General features: G+C 40.9%; 1 protein-coding gene across 2 annotated transcripts in view; it reads left to right on the plus strand.

Annotated features, from left to right (window-relative positions):
* Positions 1-17,804, plus strand: part of RNF115 (ring finger protein 115) — a 67,727-nt gene extending 49,923 nt beyond the window's left edge. For both annotated transcript variants that reach the window (XM_032848138.1, XM_032848139.1), the window contains exons 5-9: positions 10,467-10,538; positions 11,724-11,796; positions 12,738-12,831; positions 15,467-15,582; positions 16,521-17,804. In XM_032848138.1, the coding sequence (XP_032704029.1) occupies positions 10,467-10,538; positions 11,724-11,796; positions 12,738-12,831; positions 15,467-15,582; positions 16,521-16,652 (487 nt within the window). In that variant the 3' untranslated portion in view covers positions 16,653-17,804. The remainder of the gene's footprint in view (positions 1-10,466; positions 10,539-11,723; positions 11,797-12,737; positions 12,832-15,466; positions 15,583-16,520) is intronic.
* The last annotated feature ends 5,147 nt before the right edge of the window (positions 17,805-22,951 follow it).

Genomic DNA, 22,951 nt, shown 5'->3' on the forward strand with positions numbered 1-22,951 from the left:
AGTTGACTAGAGCCCACCTTTTAAAATTTTAATCGAGTACTTCATTTTTGTAGCTGCTGCTTCTGAAAGGAGAAAAGTTTAAAAGAACGTCAGTATTTTTAGGAGAATTGAATAAACCTGTTGCAAGAGGCTTCTCTTGAAACAAATGAAACAAATCCTGATTAACCTGGTTAATAAAATTGTCTTGGTCTCTATGGTGCTTTTGAAACGCATTGAGAGGACAGTGTTATATTACTGAGTTCTCTCTCATCTACCACAAGCACCATTGTTATAATGTTAAGATTTTGTAAAATGGTGAAGAATGCTTGGGAAAATTTGGGGGGGATGGGGGATGTGTAATTTTTCCTTGATTTTTCACAACAGTTGTATTCCTGGAAAATTCAGTATATTTTAAAACCAAGTAGGAAATACTTTATACATAGAATGGAGTTGAGTTTGGGCTCAGTAAATTATAGACCGTTTTCCTCCAAGTGAATGTCCACACAGGACATTCGAAGGTTATGCGTGTTGGAGACCACTGTTGGGCATGACTATCCTCCTATTTCTTGGAAGGTTACTAGCACTTGCAAGGTCCCTATTTGCTAAATATAAATGCTACCTCCCCATTCATTGTAACTAGCAAAACTGTCTCCTTGGATTTCTGAATCACTGTGGAGGGGCAGTATTGAGAATTCCTGATGTGAATTAGAAGTCCTTAGATGGTTCTCAGTGATCAGTCACTGTGTTATCTTAAGCTGTCTGTCTCCCTTTCTCTGTCTCTCTCTCCTCTGCTTTCTTGTGTTGGCATCATAATTGGATAGCTCTCCCTGTTTAAAATGAAAGGTGGCTGGTGGTAGCTCCAAGTTTTCAAGAACATTAGAGCATTCATCCCAGAGGGTATATCCCTCTTTTGGCTCTCAGGAAGGGCACCTGGTTCAGCTTGGGTTTTGTGTCCACACTTATAGTGGGTGCAGTTATTATTCCTGTGAATTTTTTTAAGTTAAGGATTCACACACCCCCCATATGAGTATCTAGTTGTTTGCAGTGTAAATCATTGAATCATCCATCTGACCTGAAATGTTACCTTTATATATATATACATTTTCATACTCACCTGTCTCTAGATTGTCTTTTATGGTTTACTGATCTTTATTTTTGTGTTCCTATACCTTACTGATTTAGTTTTGGTGAAGTCCAGTTCATTATTGTCCTTCTCCAAAAATGCCCTGATGCTCTTTACCCTTCCAAGTGGATTTTAGATGAAATTTGTCAGTCTGTGCCCCCTCTCTTATCCCATTGGGATTTTGATTAGATATGCATGGGAAGGCAGCTATGCTCACCACTATACCACCAATGCTGACACATTGGATTTATTTATTAACTTGGGAGCATTTGTCACTTTTTATAATATTGAAACTTCTCATCTAAGTCCACAGCTCATGTCTCAATTTATTTGGTTCCTTCGTGAGGTTATTCAGCAAAAAGTTTTATAGTTTAATTTGCTTTTTTAACTGATTATTGCTGGAAAGTTCTTTGTCACCCATCCCCTTGCTATTTAATTGAATTCTCTTATTAGCTCGAATAGATTTTCACATTATTCCCTTGAGTTTCCTAGCTTAGCAGTTGTATCATCTACAGATAATTGTGTTTTTTTCCCTGTTTATGCCTCATTATTTTTTATCTGTTACATTTGACTATATTATCACAACAAAGTTGTTTAATAGTAGGCATCTTTGTCTTCTTTCTGACTTCAGTGGGAATGCATGTTTCTTTGTTAAGCATGTTTACCTCTGGTTCCTCAGATACACACTGTCAGATTAAAAAAGGTTTACTTTATTCCTAATTTATTAGGGGCTTTTAATTAGGAATGAGTAGTGATTTTTTTTTTAAGATTTTATTTATTTATTTGAGAGAGAGAGGTCACAGGCAGGCAGAGAGAGAGGGGGAAGCAGGCTCCCCACTGAGCTGAGAGACACGGGCCTCAATCCCAGGACCCTGAGATCATGACCCGAGCCGAAGGCAGAGGCCCAACCTACTGAGCCACCCAGGCCCCCTAGGAATGAGTAGTGATTTTATCATATGCCCTTTGTAGTCCTATCAGAATGATTTTATAGTTTTCTCCTTTAAGCAGTTAATGAACTTTATTAACTAACAAATTTTCTTCATTTTTTTTTAAGGTCACTTTTTAAAAAATGATTTTATTTATGTGACATAGAGAGAACTCAAGCAGGGGATGCTGCAGGGGGAGGGAGAAGCAGGGCTCCCCACTGGGCAGGGAACGCCAGATATCCCCTGGAATCATGACCTGAGCTGAAGGCAGACACTTAACTAACTGAGCCACTCAGGCGCTCCAACTAATAGATTTTCTAATATTGAAGCCACACTGCAAGCACTGAACAAAAACTACTTTGTCAAGAAGCATTAATCTCGGGGCGCCTGGGTGGCTCAGTGGGTTAGGCCGCTGCCTTCGGCTCGGGTCATGGTCTTGGAGTCCTGGGATTGAGCCCCGCATCGGGCTCTCTGCTCGGCAGGGAGCCTGCTTCCTCCTCTCTCTCTGCCTGCTTGTGATCTCTCTATCAAATAAATAAATAAAATCTTTAAAAAAAAAAAAAAAGAAGCATTAATCTCTTTAATACTTTATTGGACTTGATTTATTCCTAATCTTTTTGTTTGTTTGTTTTTGCATCTGTTCATAAGGGGGCTGGTAATTTTTTTGTGTTGTCTTTATCACATTTTGGTATCAGGATTATGTTCGTTTGATAAAATGAACTGGGAAATCTTACTGTTTTATTTTATGCTTAGGAATAGTTTAAATAACATAGGAATTATCTATTCCTTAAAGGTTTGATAAAAATTACCTATAATTCTGTCTGCATCTGGCATCTTTTGAGGGACCAGATCTGTTACAACTTTTGAAGTTAATTCTGGGTTTGATGGTCCAGGGTGGTGGTATATTCATTTCTATTGCCAGCTTCTAGAATAGTGTCTGTTTTATAGTGGATACTAAATATATTTGTGTTGAATGAATGGATAATTATAATTATGTTCCTAAGAGGTATATGGAGTAAATGCATTAGTGGTAATTATAGCTAGGAGTTTGTGCCAGGCCCTAGTCTGAGTGCATTACGGATAGTAATTTGTTTAATCTTCTCCATAACCCTATGGAGAAGTTACTGTGAATCTCCATTTTACAGCAGAAACTGAGGCACAGAGTGGTTAGGTAAACTGCCTGAGATTATAAAACCAGTTAAATATTGCAGCCAGGATATTATACAAGTGATGATATTTGTATTTGGTAGGATTATGTATGTTTAAAAAGTACTTTAAACAAATCTAATAGTATCATATAGACTTCCCAGTTTAAAAAAAAAAAAAAAGAGCATTTCCCTAACTTTCTCAGAAACTTTGCTTCCAAAGCACACATACCTGTATGTGAAGGCGATCTCTCTGCAATCTGTCACCCCATTGATGCCAGGGTTGATTGAGCCGATCTGGCTGGCTAGGCTGGCGTCTCCTTCCTCCCTCATTGCTCCCTGTGTGTCCCTCCCCAAGCTGGTGCACTCGAAGATGAGGACTTTCTCCCGATAGAGGAGGACCCTTCTTTGGTCAAGGATATACAAGTAGCTGCGATCCCCTTCTAGAACCTCCAGACAAGCTTCAAATCAAAGCACACATACCAATATGATAGGAAGTAGTACTTGTGAGTTTTTAGTTCAGTTTCTTTTTTCCTTTCCTTCATGTGAATGGAACACAACATGCCTTTTTTGGTCATGTTAGTGTTCCTGCTTAGCAGGTCTACCCTGTTTCTTCTACATGATTGTTACTCCTTTACATTAGTTGTCATTGTATGTCACCCAGTGGTTTTTTGTTGTTGTTTTTTAAGATTTTATTTATTTGTGAGAGAGAGTGAGAACACAAGCAGGGGAAGTGGCAGGCAGAGGAAGAAGCAGACTCCCCACTGAGCAAGGAGCCTGGTGCAGGACTCCATCCCAGGACTCTGGGATCATGACCTGAGCTGAAGACAGACCCTTAACCAACTGAGCCACCCATGCATTCCCTCACCCAGTGTTTGGAAAGTACATTACAATTGCATATTTTATAGATTTCTTTTTGATTAGATTTTAGCTTGGTTTCTCCCTAATGGGATAGTTTGTTCTGTTGATTTGAGAAGGAATTTAATGTTTTATTCTGCTCATCAGGTTTTCAACTGGTGGTTTCCGTGGGCTACATTGCAGGCTCCTCCTGTTCAGTCCACTGATTCCACTGTAGACAGAGTACTTCAGCATTTAAAAAAATCAGATGTCAGAGATTAGTTAGCCTTCATGGGATTATTAATGTGTTCCTTACACCAGTTTAAGGAGTTACCCTGAAATGAGATCTGTTTTCTTTGGTTTTTTTCAATGACATGAGTGAAACCTCTTTGCAAATGTAAAGATAGGTAAGTCTCACATTGTTAATTCATTTTGCAAATACTTGTGAGAGTGTCTAAAGTATGTCCTCTAATCTGCAGCTTTCAAATGATAGTTTATCCAGGTGTAATTGGGTCCTGAGTAGACTAGCTCATCCTGTCTAACCTTAAATGAATCTGACCTGTGCCAGAAGACTAATTTATTAATTTGCAGCTGCAGGTATTCTGTTTCAGTGACTGGAAAACTCATTTCTGCTTGTTAGCATAATGCTGTCTTTGAATTTCCCAGATAACAAGAAATCAAAAGTGGGCACCTGGGTGGCTCAGTGGATTAAGCCTCTGCCTTCAGCTCAGGTCATGATCTCAGGGTCCTGGGATTGATCCCTGCATCAGGCTCTCTGCTCAGCAGGGAGCCTGCTTCCCCCCACCCCGCCCCCTCTGCCTGCCTCTCTACCTACTTGTGATTGCTCTCTGTCAAATAAATAAATAAAATCTTAAAAAAAAAAAAAAGAAGAGGCCAGTTAGAGCAGAGTAAGTGAGGGGGAATAGTAGGAGATAAGGTCACAGAGAAGGTGGCTGGGTATGGTGATGGGGAAGAGAGTATTAGATAATGCAGAGCATGGTAGACTAGGGTTTTTGGTCTGATTGCAGTGGAAACCCAATGGACGGTTTAGGGCAGAGAAATGACATAGTCTCACTTCAGTCTTAAAATGATCATTCTAACTGCTGTTTTGAGAATAGAATGGGGGGCTGCAAGGAGTACGGGGCAAGGGCAGAAGCAGAGAGACCATTTAATAGGCTGTTGCATTAATCTAAGCTAGAGATGCCAGTGGCTTGGTTGAGGGTAGTGAGAAATGTTTGGATTCTACATATAGTTGATAGTGGGCATAATAATATTTGGTGGCAGATTGGATATAAGGTGTAAAGAGTTGCAGATAATAAAAAAAAGAGTTAAGGATGTACTAAGGGTTTTTTGTCTGAGCAGCTTGAAAAATGGAGTCACCATCAGCTGAAATGGGGAATACTAGGAGGAACAGATATGGGGGAGAAGATTCAAGAGTTCAGTTTGGGACGCAATAAGTTTGATGTGCTTATTATGCGTTCAGGCGGTCATGTAGAGTAGGCAGAAGTCTTGAGTGGCGATAAGATTTGGAAATGTGGCTTGTATGTAAAACTGGGTGAAATTGCCAAGAGTCAAAAATAAGAAAGAAGAAAAGCTCAGAGAATTGAGCCGTAGGCCCTGACTGATTAGAAGTTTGGAAGTTAAAGAGGGATAAACAGAGAAGACAGGACAACCAAGGAATAAAGAGGAAAACCTAGAATACAGCTCTGGAGACTGGATGAAGATTCTTATATATATATATGGTCTTGGCATATATCTTCCCCTCCAGACTGTGTGGATTGATTTTTCTCTTCTTTGGGTTAAATACACATGCCATCCTTCCACCCAGCCTTATTTTAGCTACCTATTACCTTAATAAAACAAGATTTTATATTTTTAACAATAAGAAGATTCATTGTAAGTATCAGCTGAAGATAATGTCCTCACAATAACTCTTACACTTAGAATCCACCCTGAGCAGACTCTGCAGGGATGTGGGACCAGCCTCTGACTTCCAGGGAGTAAGCAGCCAAGAGAGGGGAATCTGCAGCAAGCTCATCATCTGAGGCGTCCCTTGCAACTCTAAGTATTTTTGTAGGGTCAGCTTCAGAACCAGGATTTAGGCTCTTTCTCAAAGTTAAGTACTGCCATTATTTACTGGTTAGTTCAAGCATGTGATAATTTGCTCTCCTAGTTATTAGCAAGCAAGGAGGGTATATTATTTATTACTGTGTAACAGATTACCTTGGAATTTAGGTGCATCCAGCAACAGACACTGATTTTCTCACAGTTTCTGAGGGCCAAAAATTTGGGAGCAGCTTAGCTAGGTGGTTCTGGTAAAGGTTTTCATGAGGTTATAATCAAAATGTCAGCTGTGGCTGCAGGCATCCGAACACTCAACTGGGGCTGGAGGATCTACTTTCAAGATACGTCACTCCCATGGCTGTTGGCAGGAGGCCTTAATTCCTTACCATGTGGACCTCTGCAAAGGGCTCCTTTAGTGTCCCCATAACATGACAGCTGGTTTCCCGAGAGTAAGTGATCTGAGAAAGGAAAAGGAAAGAAATCATAATGCCTTTTATATCCTGATCTTGGAAGCCAAACACTGTCATTTTGGCCATATTTTATCTGTAGGAAGTGGATCACTAGGTCCAGCCCACATCCAAGGGGAGAAGAACTAAACTCCACTTCTTGAAGGGAGGAGTATTAAAGAATCTGTAGACTTATTTTAAAACTACCACATTTCACCTTCTGGCCACAAATTACTACGGTTCTCTCATGTGCAAAATATACTCCCATCCTCCCAGCACCGACCTAAAGCCTTGCCCCTTTATAGCATCAACTTGAAATCTGGGTGGTTGGTCCCAGTATGGATGAAGGTCCTTTGGTTATAGTTCCGCAAGTACAACTTCTTTTGATGTGAACACCTATAAATTAAAGAAATAAGTTTTCTGTCCCTCATGCACCCAGCATACAGTGACGGGACAGGCATGTGCTAAACAGATACAGAGATTCTTATTTAAAAAGGGAGAAAATGGGAGGCACAAAGAAGTCACTGACTCAGCAATTCCGATTTTATCTGGATAAATGTTGGAAGTTTCTTGATTAGGACTTAGTTCTTGTTTTGCCCAGGAATGCTGCTCTATGGCTCTTGTTTCCTCCTTCGAGGCACTTGGTTTCACCTTGTGAGTTATCTTTTTTCTTTTCCATGAAAAGTAGTCCAGAATTGCAGTTGCATAGTTTTCTTACTCTGCTTCTTGCCAGTAGAATTTTGAGGGTCCAAGAAGCTTCTTTTCATTTTGTTTTGCCTCTGTACCTTTCAGTATAACCTGGTGGCGTTTCTTTTTAAAACTTAGGGTCTTCTGTGAATGTTACTGAGATTCCTGCCATAAACAAAAGCCACACGCACAAATCTCTTCCAGATAATCTCCTTTCTCCCTTGGGCTTCTGCTGGGATTGCTGAGGACAGTATTTGCAGTGGGTAGAATTTTACCCTCCAAAAAGATATGTTCAGGTCCTAACCCCACACAACTGTGACTGTGACTTTATTTGGCATAAGGTCTTTATAGATGTAATCAAGTTAAGGTGAGATTGTATTGGGTTAGAGTGGACCCAACTGCAATTGTTGGTATTCTTAGAGAAATTTGGACACAGAAGACACAGGAAAGTAAGTCACCTGAAGACCAAGGCAGAGATTAGAGTAATGTATCTGCAAGCCAAGAAACAGCAAAGATTGCTGGGAACCACCACAAACTAGAAGAGGGCCATGGAACAGATTTTCCCCCAGAGCCTCCAGAAGGAAGTAACCCTAACAACATCTTGATTTCAGACTCTGCCTTCCAAAACTTTTTGAACTGAATAGTTTGTGGGAATTTGTTATGGCAGCCCTTGGGGACTAATACAACACCTACTTAAGCCTCTTGGAAGCCCAGTTGTTTAACTGAGTAGTTTTCGAGGGTATATAGATCTTTCAGAGGTCTTAACAAAGGATTTTTATAGCCGCATTCTAGGCTTCCTTGTTAACCATTTTCTTTCAGCAGTGCCCTGAATTTGATATTCCATTGGAAGCCATTTCTTAATTTTAGTATCATTTACCATCTGGAGAGGCTGGGAATTTTCAGAATTATTTAGTCTTGACTCCTTTTTTGCTTAATTATCCTTCTGCATAGGGGTGTCTGGCTGGCTCGGTCGTAAGAGTATGTGCCCTTTAATCATGGGGTTGTGAGTTTGAGCCCTGTGTTGGGTGTAGAAATTACTTTAAAATTTTTAAAAAATAAACTTTATTCTTTCCTTTAATTTATCCCTCTCTTCTTACATTTTAATGTAAGCAGCAAGAAGAAGCCAAGAGGTACCTTTAGCATCTGGACATCTTGTTAGCTAGACTCTTACCCAGTTCATGAGCCACAACTTCTACTTATGTGTTATGATGGGCAACTTTTGCTACTGCATAACAAGGATCCCTTAACCTCCAGTTTCCAAGACTTTTCTCACTTAAAGCTCCCACCCGTAAATTTCTCAAAGGCTATCATCATACTTCTCTTTCTTCAAGGCTCTTCAAACTTTCACTGATAATCTCCTCCGAATCCTTCCAACTTTTACCCTCTGTTGGGGTCTAACTCTATTCCTATGTTTTAGGTTTTTGTTGTAACAGAACACATTTCCAGGTATAAAAATCTGAATTAGTGGGCACCTGGGTGGCTCAGTGGGTTAAGCCGCTGCCTTCAGCTCAGGTCATGATCTCAGGGTCCTGGGATCGAGTCCCGCATCGGGCTCTCTGCTCAGCAGGAAGCCTGCTTCCCCCCCCCCCTCTCTGCCTGCCTCTCCATCTACTTGTGATCTCTCTCTGTCAAATAAATAAATAAAATCTTAAAAAAAAAAATCTGAATTAGTTACCTGTTGCTGTGTAACAGATTACACTAGAGCTTAGTGGTTGAAATTAACAAGCATTAATTATCTCGTAAATTCATTGGATTAGGAATTTGGGGGCAGTTTAGCTGGGTGGTTCTGGCCCAGTGTCTTAGGAGCTTTTCATCAAGACATTAACTATTACTGCAATCATCTGAAGATCAACTGAGTATTACTCATACTCTGGAAAGTTTGTTCTGGCTATTGGGGAGGCTTCAGTTCCATATCATGTAGGCCTTTACCAGACTGCTTGACATGGCACTTTTTCCAAAGGTGATTCAAGAGAGAGCACAGTGCTCTTTATGACATAATCTTGGAAGTCACAGATTATCCTGCCATATTCTATTGTTAAGAAGTAAGTCACAGTATGGTATTGGCTTAAAACAGACGCCTAAATCAATGGAACAGTATAGAGAGCTTAGAAGTAAATTCAAAAGCCAAGAATATGTACAATGGGGAAAGGGTAGTTTCTTCAAACAAATGTTGGGAAAACTGGGCCACTATCTTACACCATACATAAAAATTAACTCAGATGGGATGTAAGACCTGAAACCATAAACCTTTTGGAGGGGAACATAAGTGGTTACCTCTTTGACATCTGTCTGGTAATGATTTTTTGGATCTAACTTCAAAAGTAAAGGCAACAAAAGCAAAAATAGACAAGCTAATAAGCTAAAGAGCTTCTGCACAACAAAGGAAGTTGTCAACAGAATGAAAAGGCAGCCTATTGAATAGGAGAATTTGCAAAGCTGATAAGGGGTTAATAGCCAAAATATATAAAGGACTCATACAATGCAATACTAAAAAAAAGAAAACCAGTCTGATTAAAAAAGGGATCAGAATATCTGAATAGTTATTTTTCTGAAGAAGATACACAGATAGCCAAAACGTACATGAAAATGTGCTCAAGGGGTGCCTGGGTTGCTCAGTGGGTTAAAGCCTCTGCCTTCGGCTTGGGTCATGATCCCAGGGTCCTGGGATCAAGCCCCACATCGGGCTGTCTGCTCTATGGGGAGTCTGATTCCTCCTCTCTCTCTGCCTGCCTCTCTGCCTACTTGTGATCTCTGTCTGTCAAATAAATAAATACATACATACATACATACATACATACATAAAAAGAAACACAAAGGAAAAGTTCATTTAAATAAATAAATAAATAAAATTAAAAAAAAAAAAAAAGAAACCCAGTGTGTAAAACATATAAAAATGGAACTACTGTTGTTACAGGATGGGCCAGATCCCACTGATTTAGCATCCCTTTCAGCCTCGCTGCCAGGGATTCAAGGAATATCGTTTGAAAACTACACCATGTAATCAGTCCCTTTCAAGCCTAATTCACAAAAAATCTATTAATACATAAGATGGTAGAGCTCATCAAGATAGCCATAATAGCAGAATAGCCCTTTACCACTTTACCAGTTAGGAGACTGATTTCTGGTGTTATCTACTATATAATGGTCAGTGAAAACCCATCGTGGTTTGGAGAAGTAGTCAGTGATTGGTCAGCCATTGATATCTGTAGAATACTTTCATTAGTCTGTTGTCTCACCTAATTGTTTTTTCCTTCAACAGAATAATACAACAGATCTTTACAGGATTCTTTGCAAATTCTGCAATTCCTGGATCCTCACATCCTTTTTCCTGGTAAGTAACTAAATGCCCTGTGCCTTACTTCGCTGGAGTAGCAGCAGCATTTTAGGTATCTGTACCATTGTGAGAGAGAGCAAGGGCTGCACAGGTGAGTATATAAAGATTTGATTGGCATACTGTTAGATTGCCTTTATTTGCTGAGCCCAAACTTAAATCAGAACTTATTTTTTATTTTTCAGTCTCCTGAGGGCCATCCTGGTCCCCCAGGATGTCCAGGCACTGGATGTGTTGGTTTTGGTTCATATTCTGGCCTGAGAGTTGTGTTGAGAGGGGAATGAGACAGTCCCCGCCAGGCTTGGTATTTGGACTTTGCAAGTTTCTTTTCTAGCTCATATGGGAAGATTTTATTCCTTAAGAATTTCTGTAATTAAAAACATGTCGCTTAACTTCCTTTTCTCAAAGTAAGAAGGTTTGTCAGAAGAAACAAAGGCTGTAATTCAGTATCAGAGTGACACTTAAGTACGATAGGAGTTAAGATGGAATTTCCTCTTGTCTGGACAATTACGTGCTCCTTCTGACTCTGCCCCAGAAGGCTCCTTTGCTCAGAGGGACCTCAGTCCTTCCACACAGTTACCCTATTTTCCAGCTGCTCATTTCTTTTAACGTGTTCCAGCTAAAGAGTCTGGGCATCTGTCATCCAGGGTAGTGCACCGGCAGCTCCAGAAAGAGGTGCTGCCAAGTTCCTTTTGTAATTGCGCTAAGTTGTGATTCAGAGAGACTGCTGTGGCTGTTACTCGACTTGAAAGCTCCTCATTGTCAAGGACCACGGGCAGTCTCTTTGAATGAAGGAAGTCTGCTATAGATTTTGGCCAGTCACAAAGGGAAAACTCTCTTTAAAAATCAGCTCCATTTATGTTTACTGTAAGTGGGCACAGAGAAGACAAACTTTTCTTAGCCAGTAGGCAATGAGTCACTCTTTTTGCTTTGGTGTGTCATGTGGTATTTTAGGTAGCTTCACATTTTATGTTCTATTCGGTTAAATAAAAATTCCTTACTTAAGAGAGTACTTCCGGATAATCTGTTTGACCTTAAAAATATCAAGAAATTCTTTGCCTATTGATTTTAGAGAACTAGTGACTTCCCAGCTCTGAGGGAGAGCAGGATCTGCCAGTTTTTTCTGTGGTGTAAGGCAGAGACTGGTCACTCCATCTAATGCTGTCTGTCTCATCTCATGTATAGGAGCGGGATGCTGCACTCCAACCCTGGGGACTATGCCTGGGGTCAGACAGGGCTTGATGCCATTGTAACCCAGGTGAGGAGCTGCCTTTTGAGGGTGTCTGTTCAGTGTGTCTCATGGTTCCACAGGCTTCCTGCTTTCCTTCTGCTACTTTCTGAAATGGCAGTCACTCTGCTTTCCCTAATATTTTGAGCTTGTGGGTTTCCATTTTACTGAAGGGATAAATGGTTTATGGATTTAGTTTAGCACCCATGTACCTTCTAGGTGCTAGGGAGTTTTTGGAAGATGGCTTTACCTCCATAGGAAGAAAAGACTTCTCCTATAACAAACAGTATTTTGTATTTTTGGCCTCTTGTTCAGTCCTATGAGTATTCTATAAACAAGTGCTTCACAAAAAAGGAGGGTCTCCTCACATGTTGAAGCAGGGATTTCTGCTAGATGGAGCAAAATAGGGGAAGGAAGCAGAGAAAAAGGTATTCCCATGCCATGTATAATGGCTCCCACTTATTTATGTTTATTTTAATTTAATTGGGTTTTCATTTCCCTTGTGAATTGCTGAGGATAGAAAGCATGTCATTTATATCCAAATCTTCTTGTAAGTAGTAATTTACCTATTTCTTGGCTTACTTTATGCTACTTTCCATACTCCCACCCTTTTTTTTCTTCCAGCAGAATGAAATTTTTAGACCAGTTAAGTAGTACTTTTTGTTCAGTTATAGTTTTATTCCAGACATCACAACCCTTATGCTGCCTCTGAAGTTGCTTTATGCTGAGAGGTGGACCTTGCAATGACAGTTTTATCTGTAGACTTACACTATTGTCACTCTGAAATTGTAAAGGAATTATGAGTGTTCTGGCAGCAGGAAAGAGGAAACCCAAGCCTCTCAGAGCCTTGCAGAAATAAGAACAACTAACATTTCTTATATATGCACTGTTTATTCTCAGCTGGAGCAGCTCCCTCTCTGGGGATAATGGGATATCTGCCACTTCTTCTTTTTCTTTTTCCTTTTTTGTAGCTTTTGGGACAACTGGAGAACACAGGGCCTCCCCCAGCTGACAAGGAAAAGATCACATCTCTTCCAACAGTGACAGTAACTCAGGAACAAGTTGGTAGGTTCAGTTCTATACTTACTCTGTCAACTTCTGATTCAAAATTCCAGCACCTTCCTCTGCTAAGGATCTTCAGGTGAAGCTATAGCATTCCTAAAATTCCTACCTGGTGTCATATATTTAAGATGTCTACCTTTTCATTAGGGTTAGTCATGTTGATGCAGAATTGGACAAACCTTTTTTTAAGTTATAAAGAGAAAGAAAGCCTAAGTTAGGACAGTTGCTGATGTTGCACAGTTTTTAATAGAGAAGAGGGAGCTCCAGGGAAAGACCATTTGGTGAAGGGTTATATATGTTTGTTTTGAGGTAGGCTACCTGCCCAATGTGGGGCTTGAACTCATGACCCTGAGATCAAGAGTTGCATACTGTACTGACTGAGCCAGCCAGACACCCCTGATTTCAATATAGTTGGAAATCATTATGACAAAGGACAGTTCAGAAAGTTACAGACTTTATCTTGTGTTTTTAGTACATGCAAATCTGTACGACTTTAATCTTATGGGAACAAGGGAGTTTTCTGTTTTTACATTTGGAATGTTCCTTTTTGCTTATTATTATTATTTTTTAATAAGCCGGTATACAGTGTGTGCTCAGGGTAGAAGTAGAGCCCATGCTTTGATGTTTTGTGGAGTCATTTTGACCTTGGTATGTAGATTCCCTGGGACCCAGGAGCAGGGCCTACAAATGTTCAAGGCTGAGAATTTCTTTTATGAGCCAGTAAGTATTTCCTCAGCAGCCTGCCATCTCCTTTTTGCTAGGTGCCGTGCAGGAGACAAAAGAGGTACAAGATAAGCCTTGATTTCTTGAAGAGCTTAGCAAGGAAACCAAGACTCAACTGAACTATTAGAAAACAGTATAAAAAATAGTATTGAGCAGATGATACAGAGAAAGAGAAAAAATGGGGGGCTGGGAATTTGTTTCCTATTTACTTGCCTGATACAGTTAGGTACTTTAGACACAGATATTATTTTTAAGCACTGAAGGAATTTAGTGACAAGGAACATTATTTTGAACTAAGCAGTTCTTTCCCCACAAATTCCAGATTAAGTTAGAGAAGATTTTGAAGACAGGATGGGCCATCTTAGAGAGGTCATTTTGCTCAAGGAAGAATATGAACCAATGTGAGAATGTCAACATGGACATAGTGTCTCAATCAGATATAAGGAGAGTCACCTTATTAGCCCTGAAATAGAATCTGGTTTGGGGTTAGTGGGAGGCGTGACTGTTAGGAAGGGAGGGGCCTTGTTTGTGTAGACCTTGAAACTGGCAGAGTAGTTAGGGCTGGATATTTTAGATAGGAGGCAGGTTTCATAGCTCCCCAAGTGGAGGATTGAAGAACTTTAGGTGGTCTTTAGGGACGATTAGGTTAGAGGTAGTGTCTCAAATAGATTGGAAGGCAAAGAAGGCAGAAGCAGGGATTTAAGGGGCTGCTGCCGCATGTTGGGGGTGCAGGTAATGGTGGCAGTGCTGACAGACAGGGAAGAGTAGACTCGTCGGTTTTGAAGAAAGGCTTTCCTCACTGATTGCATAATAGGATAAAGAAGGGAAAAAGGTCAAACAAAGAGTACAGAAGGTTTTGCAGCTTGGGAACCACAGAGCTGGTGCTGCCATCTGGCAGGGGTGGGAGAATTGTGAGCAGGCCCCAGTTGGGGTATGGAAGTGATATGATATTTTTAATTTTAAACGTGTTGATTTTGAGGTATCAGCTGGGAATTCAAGTAAAGATGAGCTGGGGATTGCTGTGAAGCTAGTATTAGGGAAAAGTAGCTGGTTGCAAAGCTTAGGTAGATTTGGAGAGTTGAAAGCTAGGGTCGAGGATACTACGGGGGGTTGTTCCAATAGACCAGACATAAGAAATAATAGCTAGAATTGAGGTGAAGGTGTTAGGGAATAGTGGAGAGGGAGGAGTAAATCTATTAAATGGTAGTCTCACTCCAGATCCTTGACTGCTGCCATGGGCACGTCGCACACCCTGGCCACTGGAGAGAGAGACTAACTGGTATGGTTAGCCAGACTTGGGAAACTCTGACTCCTCTGCCTGGTACTCCCAATTTAGTTTGCAGCTGTTCTCACAAAGTGTTTCTTGTCTCTGGACTTGTAACCTGAGCTTTCCTTGGGCTTTGCAATTCTGCAGCACCACCTCCTGGTACAGCTTTTAATTAACAACTTGTACAGAGGGCTTTAGGACAACCACACTGAAAGAGGATGCAAAGTGTGGAAAATAGCAGGGTAAAAGTGGCTTGAGATACTGACTAAGTAGACACTTTTTTTTCCTAAGTAGACACTTGAGTCACTTTACTAAGTAGAAACTGCTAGAAGTCTATCACACGTCTGGGAAGATGTTTTTCCTGTTTCACTTAACAAATAATCTAAGCCTGGGGATATTTTTTTCCAAGTCTTGACATTGAAAAGTAGACCTTAATAATTTCTGTGCAGACCTTACCTAAGCCCATTCATGTCCCTGTCTACTATCACGTCCTCCCCCATTTTGAAATAAAATTCCTGCTTCCTACTTTCTCCACCTAGGATGCACTTTGTATCTTTTCTTTATGCATTCCTTTGGTTAAAGACTGGGCTAGTTTTTTCTTCTTTCCTTTTGCTCACTTACTTTAGAATGCATTTCTTCCTCCAACAGATATGGGTTTAGAGTGTCCAGTGTGCAAAGAAGATTACATAGTTGAAGAGGAAGTCCGACAGTTACCCTGCAACCACTTCTTCCACAGCAGTTGTATTGTACCATGGTTAGAACTGGTGAGTATAGACAGCTGTCGTGTGTGATGGGCCGTCTCTGCCAGTCCCATCTCTTCGTGGGGGCGGGGTGATGGTGGTTTGGAGTTCATAGAGAACCAAGCAGAGCAGATATTAGTCCCTGGCTAATTCCTGCTGGTGCCATTACCATTTTTTTAGATCACTGTGTGTTTGGAACTTCTCTGACCAGTAGTTTCCAAACCACAGCCTACAGGTCTTGGGCCTGCCACCTGTTTTTGTAAATGAACTTTTGTTGGAACATAGCTATGCTTATTTGTTGACAGTTGTCTATGGCTACTTTTGTGCTGTGTCAGCAGAGTTGAGTGGTTGCGACATAGGTGGTATAGCCTGTGAAGTCTAAAATATTTACTATCAGTCCCTTCACAGAAGTCCCTGACCCCTGCTCTAGGCCATCTCAGGCCACTTTCTTTCTCTCTCTCTCTCTCTCTCTCTCTCTTTTTTTTTTTTTTTAAAGATTTTATTTATTTGAGAGAGAGCATAACATGTGGAGGGGGGATTTTGGGAGGGGAGAGGGAGAGGGAGAAGCAGACTCCCCACTGAGCAGGGAGCCCGACACAGGGCTCAATCCCAGGACCCTGAGATCATGACCTGAGCTGAAGGCAGGCGCTTAACTGACTGAGCCACCCAGGTGCTCCCAGGTCACTGTTTCTGGTTAGTTCTGTTTGGTGATGTGTGGTAGCTGTTGTTAAGTTGCTGGCCTAGAATTCTCTCTGGCATTTCTGTTTAAATTCTGTTTGGAAGATGTCCTGGTATTATATCTTCGAGCCCAGCATGCACTGTGTGAGAATACATGCCCTTTCTGTTTTTCTACCTGCCAGCTCTCAAGATTTCTTAAGTGTTTAGCACTTCCAGCTTCTTAGGTCATGCTATTTATTGGGAATTTTACTGTTTACTATTTACATGGTATCTTTCTGTTTCAGCATGACACATGTCCTGTATGTAGGAAGAGCTTAAATGGTGAGGACTCTACTCGGCAAACCCAGAGCTCTGAGGCCTCTGCAAGCAACAGATATAGCAATGACAGCCAGCTACACGACCGATGGACTTTCTGAAGCTAAAGCCTGCATCTGAGCCAGGGCTGTGGTAGTCTTCTTATCACAGCTGTCAATTGTATCAAAACAAAAAAATAGTAGGTGGATTTAGGAATCGCATAAGAAACCCCAACCCATAATATTAATGCAGTGAGTGTTTTTCTTCTCTAAATTTAAAGTTAGTATCTGCAGATGGAATTGTATCTACAACCAAATGCCTCTTATTCCTGAATTCAGAGTGATACTTTTTTAAGTGTGAAACTTGATTATGTGGGTTTCCCCGCCAGAATAGAATCACTTTACCTTAAAGTCTAGCTAGGGTCCCACTATCTGTCATGTTCTCCTGTAGTGGATGTTTCCACCTCCTTCTCTAACCTATCCCCTATCATTAGTATATTTTATAGTACATGCAGTGGAACCACAGCCCTAAAGTCCGCTGATACAAAGACTTCCTGTTTTAATTGCACAAAAGCATCTACTCTTGGCCACAGAAGCCACAAAGCAAGAACAGATTAATTCAGGAATCTGAGACTAATGATTTTGTTTTGTTTTGAATCCTCAGAAAATCAAAGAAAAATTAGAGTGGAGAGGAGAAAATGGCTGATCATTGTACTCTTTGATTTTCTCATTTTAATTTTTAAAGACTACTTCACAAGGTGCAGTTCCTGCAGAAGCCAACATGACATATCTTAGGAATCTTACATTGGTGGGAGTCTGATTCTGGTTCCCTTTTGAAAATGGGTTGGGCAGCATATAGGCACAGAAGAAAAGGTATTTGAAATCTTTGGTTCTGAGGTTCCTTTAATAATCCCCAACTCATTGTTTACTGCCTTTTGTCATGGGGACCTTAAGATAATTTCCCTCAGAAATAGAATTATTTCATTACTGCTTTGACAGCCAATTCACTGTTTTTAGTAATTCATTGGCGTTCAGGAATTGAGATTTCACATTGTCTCATTTTAATTTTTTAAGCCCTTTTATCATCTCTGAAATCTTTCTGTTCTGCTTGATTCTGGTTGTACTTGGAATCAAACTGATTATTATGATCATGCCCAAAACAGCTTGGCCTTGGAGAGGTGGGCCTTCTCTTTTCAGCCTAACAATGTCTCATTGCACATGCACATGCTCTTTGAAGCATTAAGTGTTTAAAGTTGAATAAATGAAGATCAAGAATGTTGTTGGAACTTCAGAGTCTCAAAAGGAAATGATGGGGGAATGTAACCACTGTTAACTCACCATAGAGGGTGACGGGGGCTCCATTTGTCTGGTCACATCAGTCCTTCACAGTTTGGAATGATTCGAACAGGAAGGCCACTCTTTGGTGAATGTCTTTCTTGGCTCGGAGTCTTTCTTCAGTTTTTGCTATCATACACTGGTTTTGGGGTGAAGGAAGGGGGTTAGGGATATCTTTGTACTTAGGTAGAGGATAAAGAAGTAGGGGAGGGAAGAGAGAAAGTGGGAGAGGGCTTGCTGAATTAACAGCCTGCCTGTAGAATTGTGACCGTAAAGTCTGATTCATGTTGGGCCCAGGGAACAAAAGATGTTTTCTCCTCTGCCTCTCATGTAATACCTCTGCAGAGATCATTTCTTTGGAGAATGTGAGCTATTTACTATGGGTATCAGTGTGTATCCTGAAACTACAGATTGGTTTGAGGGTGGAGGGAAGCTTGGGGGGAGGGGTGAGAGGTGTATTCTGAATATTTAATTGCCACTACATAGATGGAGAAAGGCCATGCTGAAGTTGGAGCACATCTCAGTTTTCAAGTAGAATAGTGTCCACTTTCTCAGAAAAATTATGACAGCCAGAAATTATTGTCTCTCTGTTAGAGTCTAGAGATGCCAGGACAAACGATTGTATTTTTACTACAACTAGAAAACTAGAGAACCAGAAAGGATCTGAATAGCTCACAAAGGGTCAGAAACAAAGTATTGGATTAGGGAGTTACTTTTTCAATACATAGAATAGTGTCAGTCTCAGTTATCTGAAATTTTGATAACTTTCTTTGCTCTGATAGAGGCCATGAGGCTCCTTTTGCTATTTCCTGTATCCTTTCCACTTAATGATTCTGTAATATTTCTTCCTAGGAGCTATCTTGGAGTTTAAGGTTAATTTAGGTTAAGGAGTGTACTAGGGTTCTCCAGAGAAACAGAATCAGCAAAGCAGTAAAAGGTGTTTGTGTGTCTGTGTCTGTAAAGAGATTTATTATAAGGAATTAGCTTGTGTGATTATAGAGGCTAAGAAGTTTTAAGAGCTTCAGTCACCCAGCCAGTTGATCTTACGGTATAGTTGTAGTCTGATTCCAAAGGCTTGAGCACTAGGAGAGCCAGTGGTATAAATTCCAATCCAAAAGCTGGTGGAAGTTTTGAGACCAAAGAAAAGCCAGTTTGTTTGTTTTTTAAAAACATTTTATTTATCTGAGAGAACAAGAGAGCAGAGAGAGTGGGAGAAGCAGACTCCCTGCTGAGCAGGGAGACCAGAGCAGGGCTTGATCCCAGGACCCCGAGATCATGACCTGAGCCAAAGGCATGTAGTTAACTAACTGAGCCACCCAGGTGTGCTGAAAAGCCAGTGTTTTAGTTTGAGTCCAAAGGCAGGAAAAGATGAATGTCCTAACTCAAATAGGCAAGGGGACTTCTCTCTTGCTACTGGAGTGTCAGACATTGTGTTCTAGTTGGGCCTTTAATTGATTGGATGAGGCCCATTGACATTGAGGAGAGCAGTCCACTCTAATTAGTCTACCAATTCAGATGTTAATCTTTTTTTTTTTTTTTAAGATTTTATTTATTTATTTGAGAGCGAGACAGTGAGAGAGAGCATGAGCGAGAAGAAGGTCAGAGGGAGAAGCAGACTCCCCATGGAGCTGGGAGCCCGATGTGGGACTCGATCCCGGGATTCCAGGATCATGACCTGAGCTGAAGGCAGTCGTCCAACCAACTGAGCCACCCAGGCGTCCCCAGATGTTAATCTTACCAGACATACCCTCACAGACACACCCAGAATAATCTGTGACCAAATATTTAGGTACTCCTTGGTCTGGCGAAATTGACATAAAATTAACCATCATAGGAGGGAAAGTAGAAATGCACAAAGGGAGACAAAGCATGAGACTCTTAATCATAGGAACAAACTGAGGGTTGCTGGAAGGGAAGGGGGTTGAGGGATGGGGTAACTGGGTGATTGACGTTGAGGAGGGTATGTGTTGCAATGAGCACTGGGTATTATATAGACTGATGAATCACAGACTTGTACCCCTGAAACAAATAATATACTATATGTTAATTAATTGAATTAAAAAAAAATTAAATGCACACAGCAGAGTGATACCCATCCCACTTAAGTTTTGCCAGATAAACAGTGTGTCTCTATGAGAAATGTCTGCTTTGATTAGAGACCTCAGTAATAGGGTTAAAAAGTAGAAGAAATATATATGCGTCAAGGGCCAATTTGCTGTGTGCAACGTACCAATTTTTTTTCCTTAACCTAAATTAACCTGGAAGTCTGAGATGCCTCCCATTCTAGGAAGAAACATTGATGTAATCATTGATCTAATACCGGAACATGGCTTGGGTTAAGAGTTAGTTTTTAGGAATGTCTTGCTCTTAAATGTTTCAAACAGTTTTGGATATAGTGCCCAAGGCAGAGGGCTGCATAACCCGGACTTACATAACTTCATTCCTATACAGTTGGAAGGTTTACAGACTCAGGAATCTGGAGCCTTAATAGGAGTCAAAGGAGAGATGATTTAATTCTTCCTGATTGTCAGAATAGGAAACAATTGCATTTTCTGATCTTTAACCCTTATACTTGAGGCCTTTATGTTCATATTAAATGGCCTGTGGATTCCATGCAGAGCTAAACAGATTGTTTCCTTTTTTTTTTTTTTTTTTTAGAGAAAGAGAGCATGTTCACACAGTGGGGGAGGGCAGAGCAAGAGGGAAAAAGAGCATGCAGTGTGGAGCCCAGTGTGGGGCTGATTTCACAACCCCAAGATCAAGATCATGACCTGAGCCAGTTAAGAGTCAGAGGCTTAACTGACTGAGCCACCCAGGCACCCCAACAGATTGTTTCCTTGTTCATGAATGCCTTTTCTTCTTTATCTTCCCTTTGTCCACTATAGTTTGAAAATAGAGGGGTGCCAGGGTGGTTCAGATGGTTAAGTGTTTGCCTTTGGCTCATTTAGTCTCCAGGTCCAGGGATCGAGCCCCACATTGGGCTCCTGGCTCAGCAGAGTCTGTTTCTCCCTCTGCCTCTGCCCCTGCTTGTGCTCTCTCTGTCCCTCAAATGAATAAATAAAATCTTTTAAAAAACATTTTTTTTTTAATAAAGAGGGAAGAAAACTATTTTGTTAGCACATAATTAGGAGAGATGTCCTAGAGATTGGTAAACTTACAAGTTGGGAACTGAAAAGGCAAATCCTTGCTGGCCTCCAAGTGATGATTGCTTCTGGGTAGTTTCCAGAGGGATTTGTTTAATTTCCTACAGGTTAGCTGGCTGGATAGAACTGGGAAGTTGGGTGGGAAGAGCAGATGCGGGGCTCAATCCCAGGACCCTGAGATCATGACCTGAGCTGAAGGCAAAGGCTTAACCCATTGAGCCACCCAGGTGCCCCAACACTTTAAGCTAATGAGCTGGGAGCAGGAAGAAAGAATAACTCTGGCCTTAAAAATTCATTTTCCCTCAAAATTCCTACTGCCAGTTCCCTAAAAAGTGGGAAACATGGAAAATCCAGAATGGCATTTTGTCCCTGTTGTTTGTAACTCCTGGACTTTTCCTTAGTGTTTTAATTTTTAAGAAAAAGGAGCATCTCTAGGCAAGAGATGCGGAGACAGCTATAAATGAAATAGCTTCCTTAGCTTATTATAAATTTTAGTTGTCAACATTTGCAGCAGTTGAACAAGTGCTTATTAGATGTTTACTTTGAGCAGTACACTCTCTGGTCCAATAATTATTTCTCAAGTTCGAAGGAAGTTTTCTGGGGAAGAATTTGTTTTTTCCCCCGATAACTCTTACTTTGTAACTAATAGGAGAAAAAAATTCCTTGTTTACGTCTTTGTGTTCCACATTTGTATGTGTGTGTGTGAGAGAGAGAGAGAGAGAGAGAGAATGTGTGCGTTAATGAATATATGTATAGATGCACATATCACAGTAGAGGAAGAAAGGGATGTGGTGGCCACTAGCGTCATGTTAGGTACAGCAGAGGGCTGGAGCCTCAGTGCAATTCTCTCACTGTACATATACTTCAGGCCCTTGTATTTCCATAGTTCTCTCTTATGGGGCATTGTTGGCTTGGTTGCCGGCCAGACATCCTGCTATATGGTGTGAGGCCCAAGGGATTCACTGGAGGTAAAAGCCTTGTCATCTAGGGGTTGAGGGGAAAAAATTGCTTTGAGGATAGCCATTATTCTCTGTTTCTGTAGTAGTAGAACACAAATACGATTATCTATTGCTTTTTAATTTTTTTCCTTTTTTTTTTTTTAAGAAATTATTGTTACCAAATTGACTTTTTTCTTGACCTTCTGCATGCTTCAGTTTCTTTCAATCTGATATCCACTTGCTCTTTCCTTAAGGAAATTATATCAGTCTTAACAAAAACTAATCAGGAGGGAACCATGGTATGTGTCTGTTTCAAACAACAACCAAACAGCCTTTGGGGTTTTGGAAGGGAGGGGCTCTTCAGACTTGGTTGTTAGAGCTGATCTAGGCTAGCCGGTGGTCTGTGAAGGAAGACGATTTTAGGGGGAGGAGCAGGATGAATAAATAGTAGCATGAGAGGAAAGCCCTCTTTGGTTTCTGAGGTAGGGAGGTGGGAAGATGAGAATGCTTTTCATCAGAATAAATCAACAGGGATTTGGGAGTTAAGAGAGTAGACTTTTTTTTTTTTTTTTTAAGATTTTATTTATTTATTTGAGATAGAGAGAGGAAGAGAGAGCACAAACTGTTGTCAGAGACAGAGGGAGAGGGAGAAGCAGACTCCCCACTCAGCAGGAAGGCCGATGTGGGGCTCCATCCCAGGACCCTGGAATTATGACCTGAGCCTAAGGCAGATGCTTAACCAGCTAAGCCACCCAGGCACCCCTGGAGAGAAGACTCTTATTAAGAGTTTCCAGAATGAGTCTCACGTAAGTTCTGAGGCAGGAAGTTGAGAGAATGTATCACAAGTGGCCATTGTGTCGGGGGAATCATAGCTAACTGGAATATCGGTGCCTTAGCACTCAGGCCAGGAACCACAGGGCTGCTCCAAGGTTTAAAGTAAAATGCGTAGAATACAATGTGTACAACTAGAGATATTTTCTAGGATCCAGGTAGAACCCTTGTCTTA

The sequence above is a fragment of the Lontra canadensis genome, unplaced genomic scaffold (genome assembly GCF_010015895.1).
Source record: "Lontra canadensis isolate GAN:19392208 unplaced genomic scaffold, GSC_riverotter_1.0 scaffold200, whole genome shotgun sequence".
Lineage (NCBI taxonomy): Eukaryota > Metazoa > Chordata > Mammalia > Carnivora > Mustelidae > Lontra > Lontra canadensis.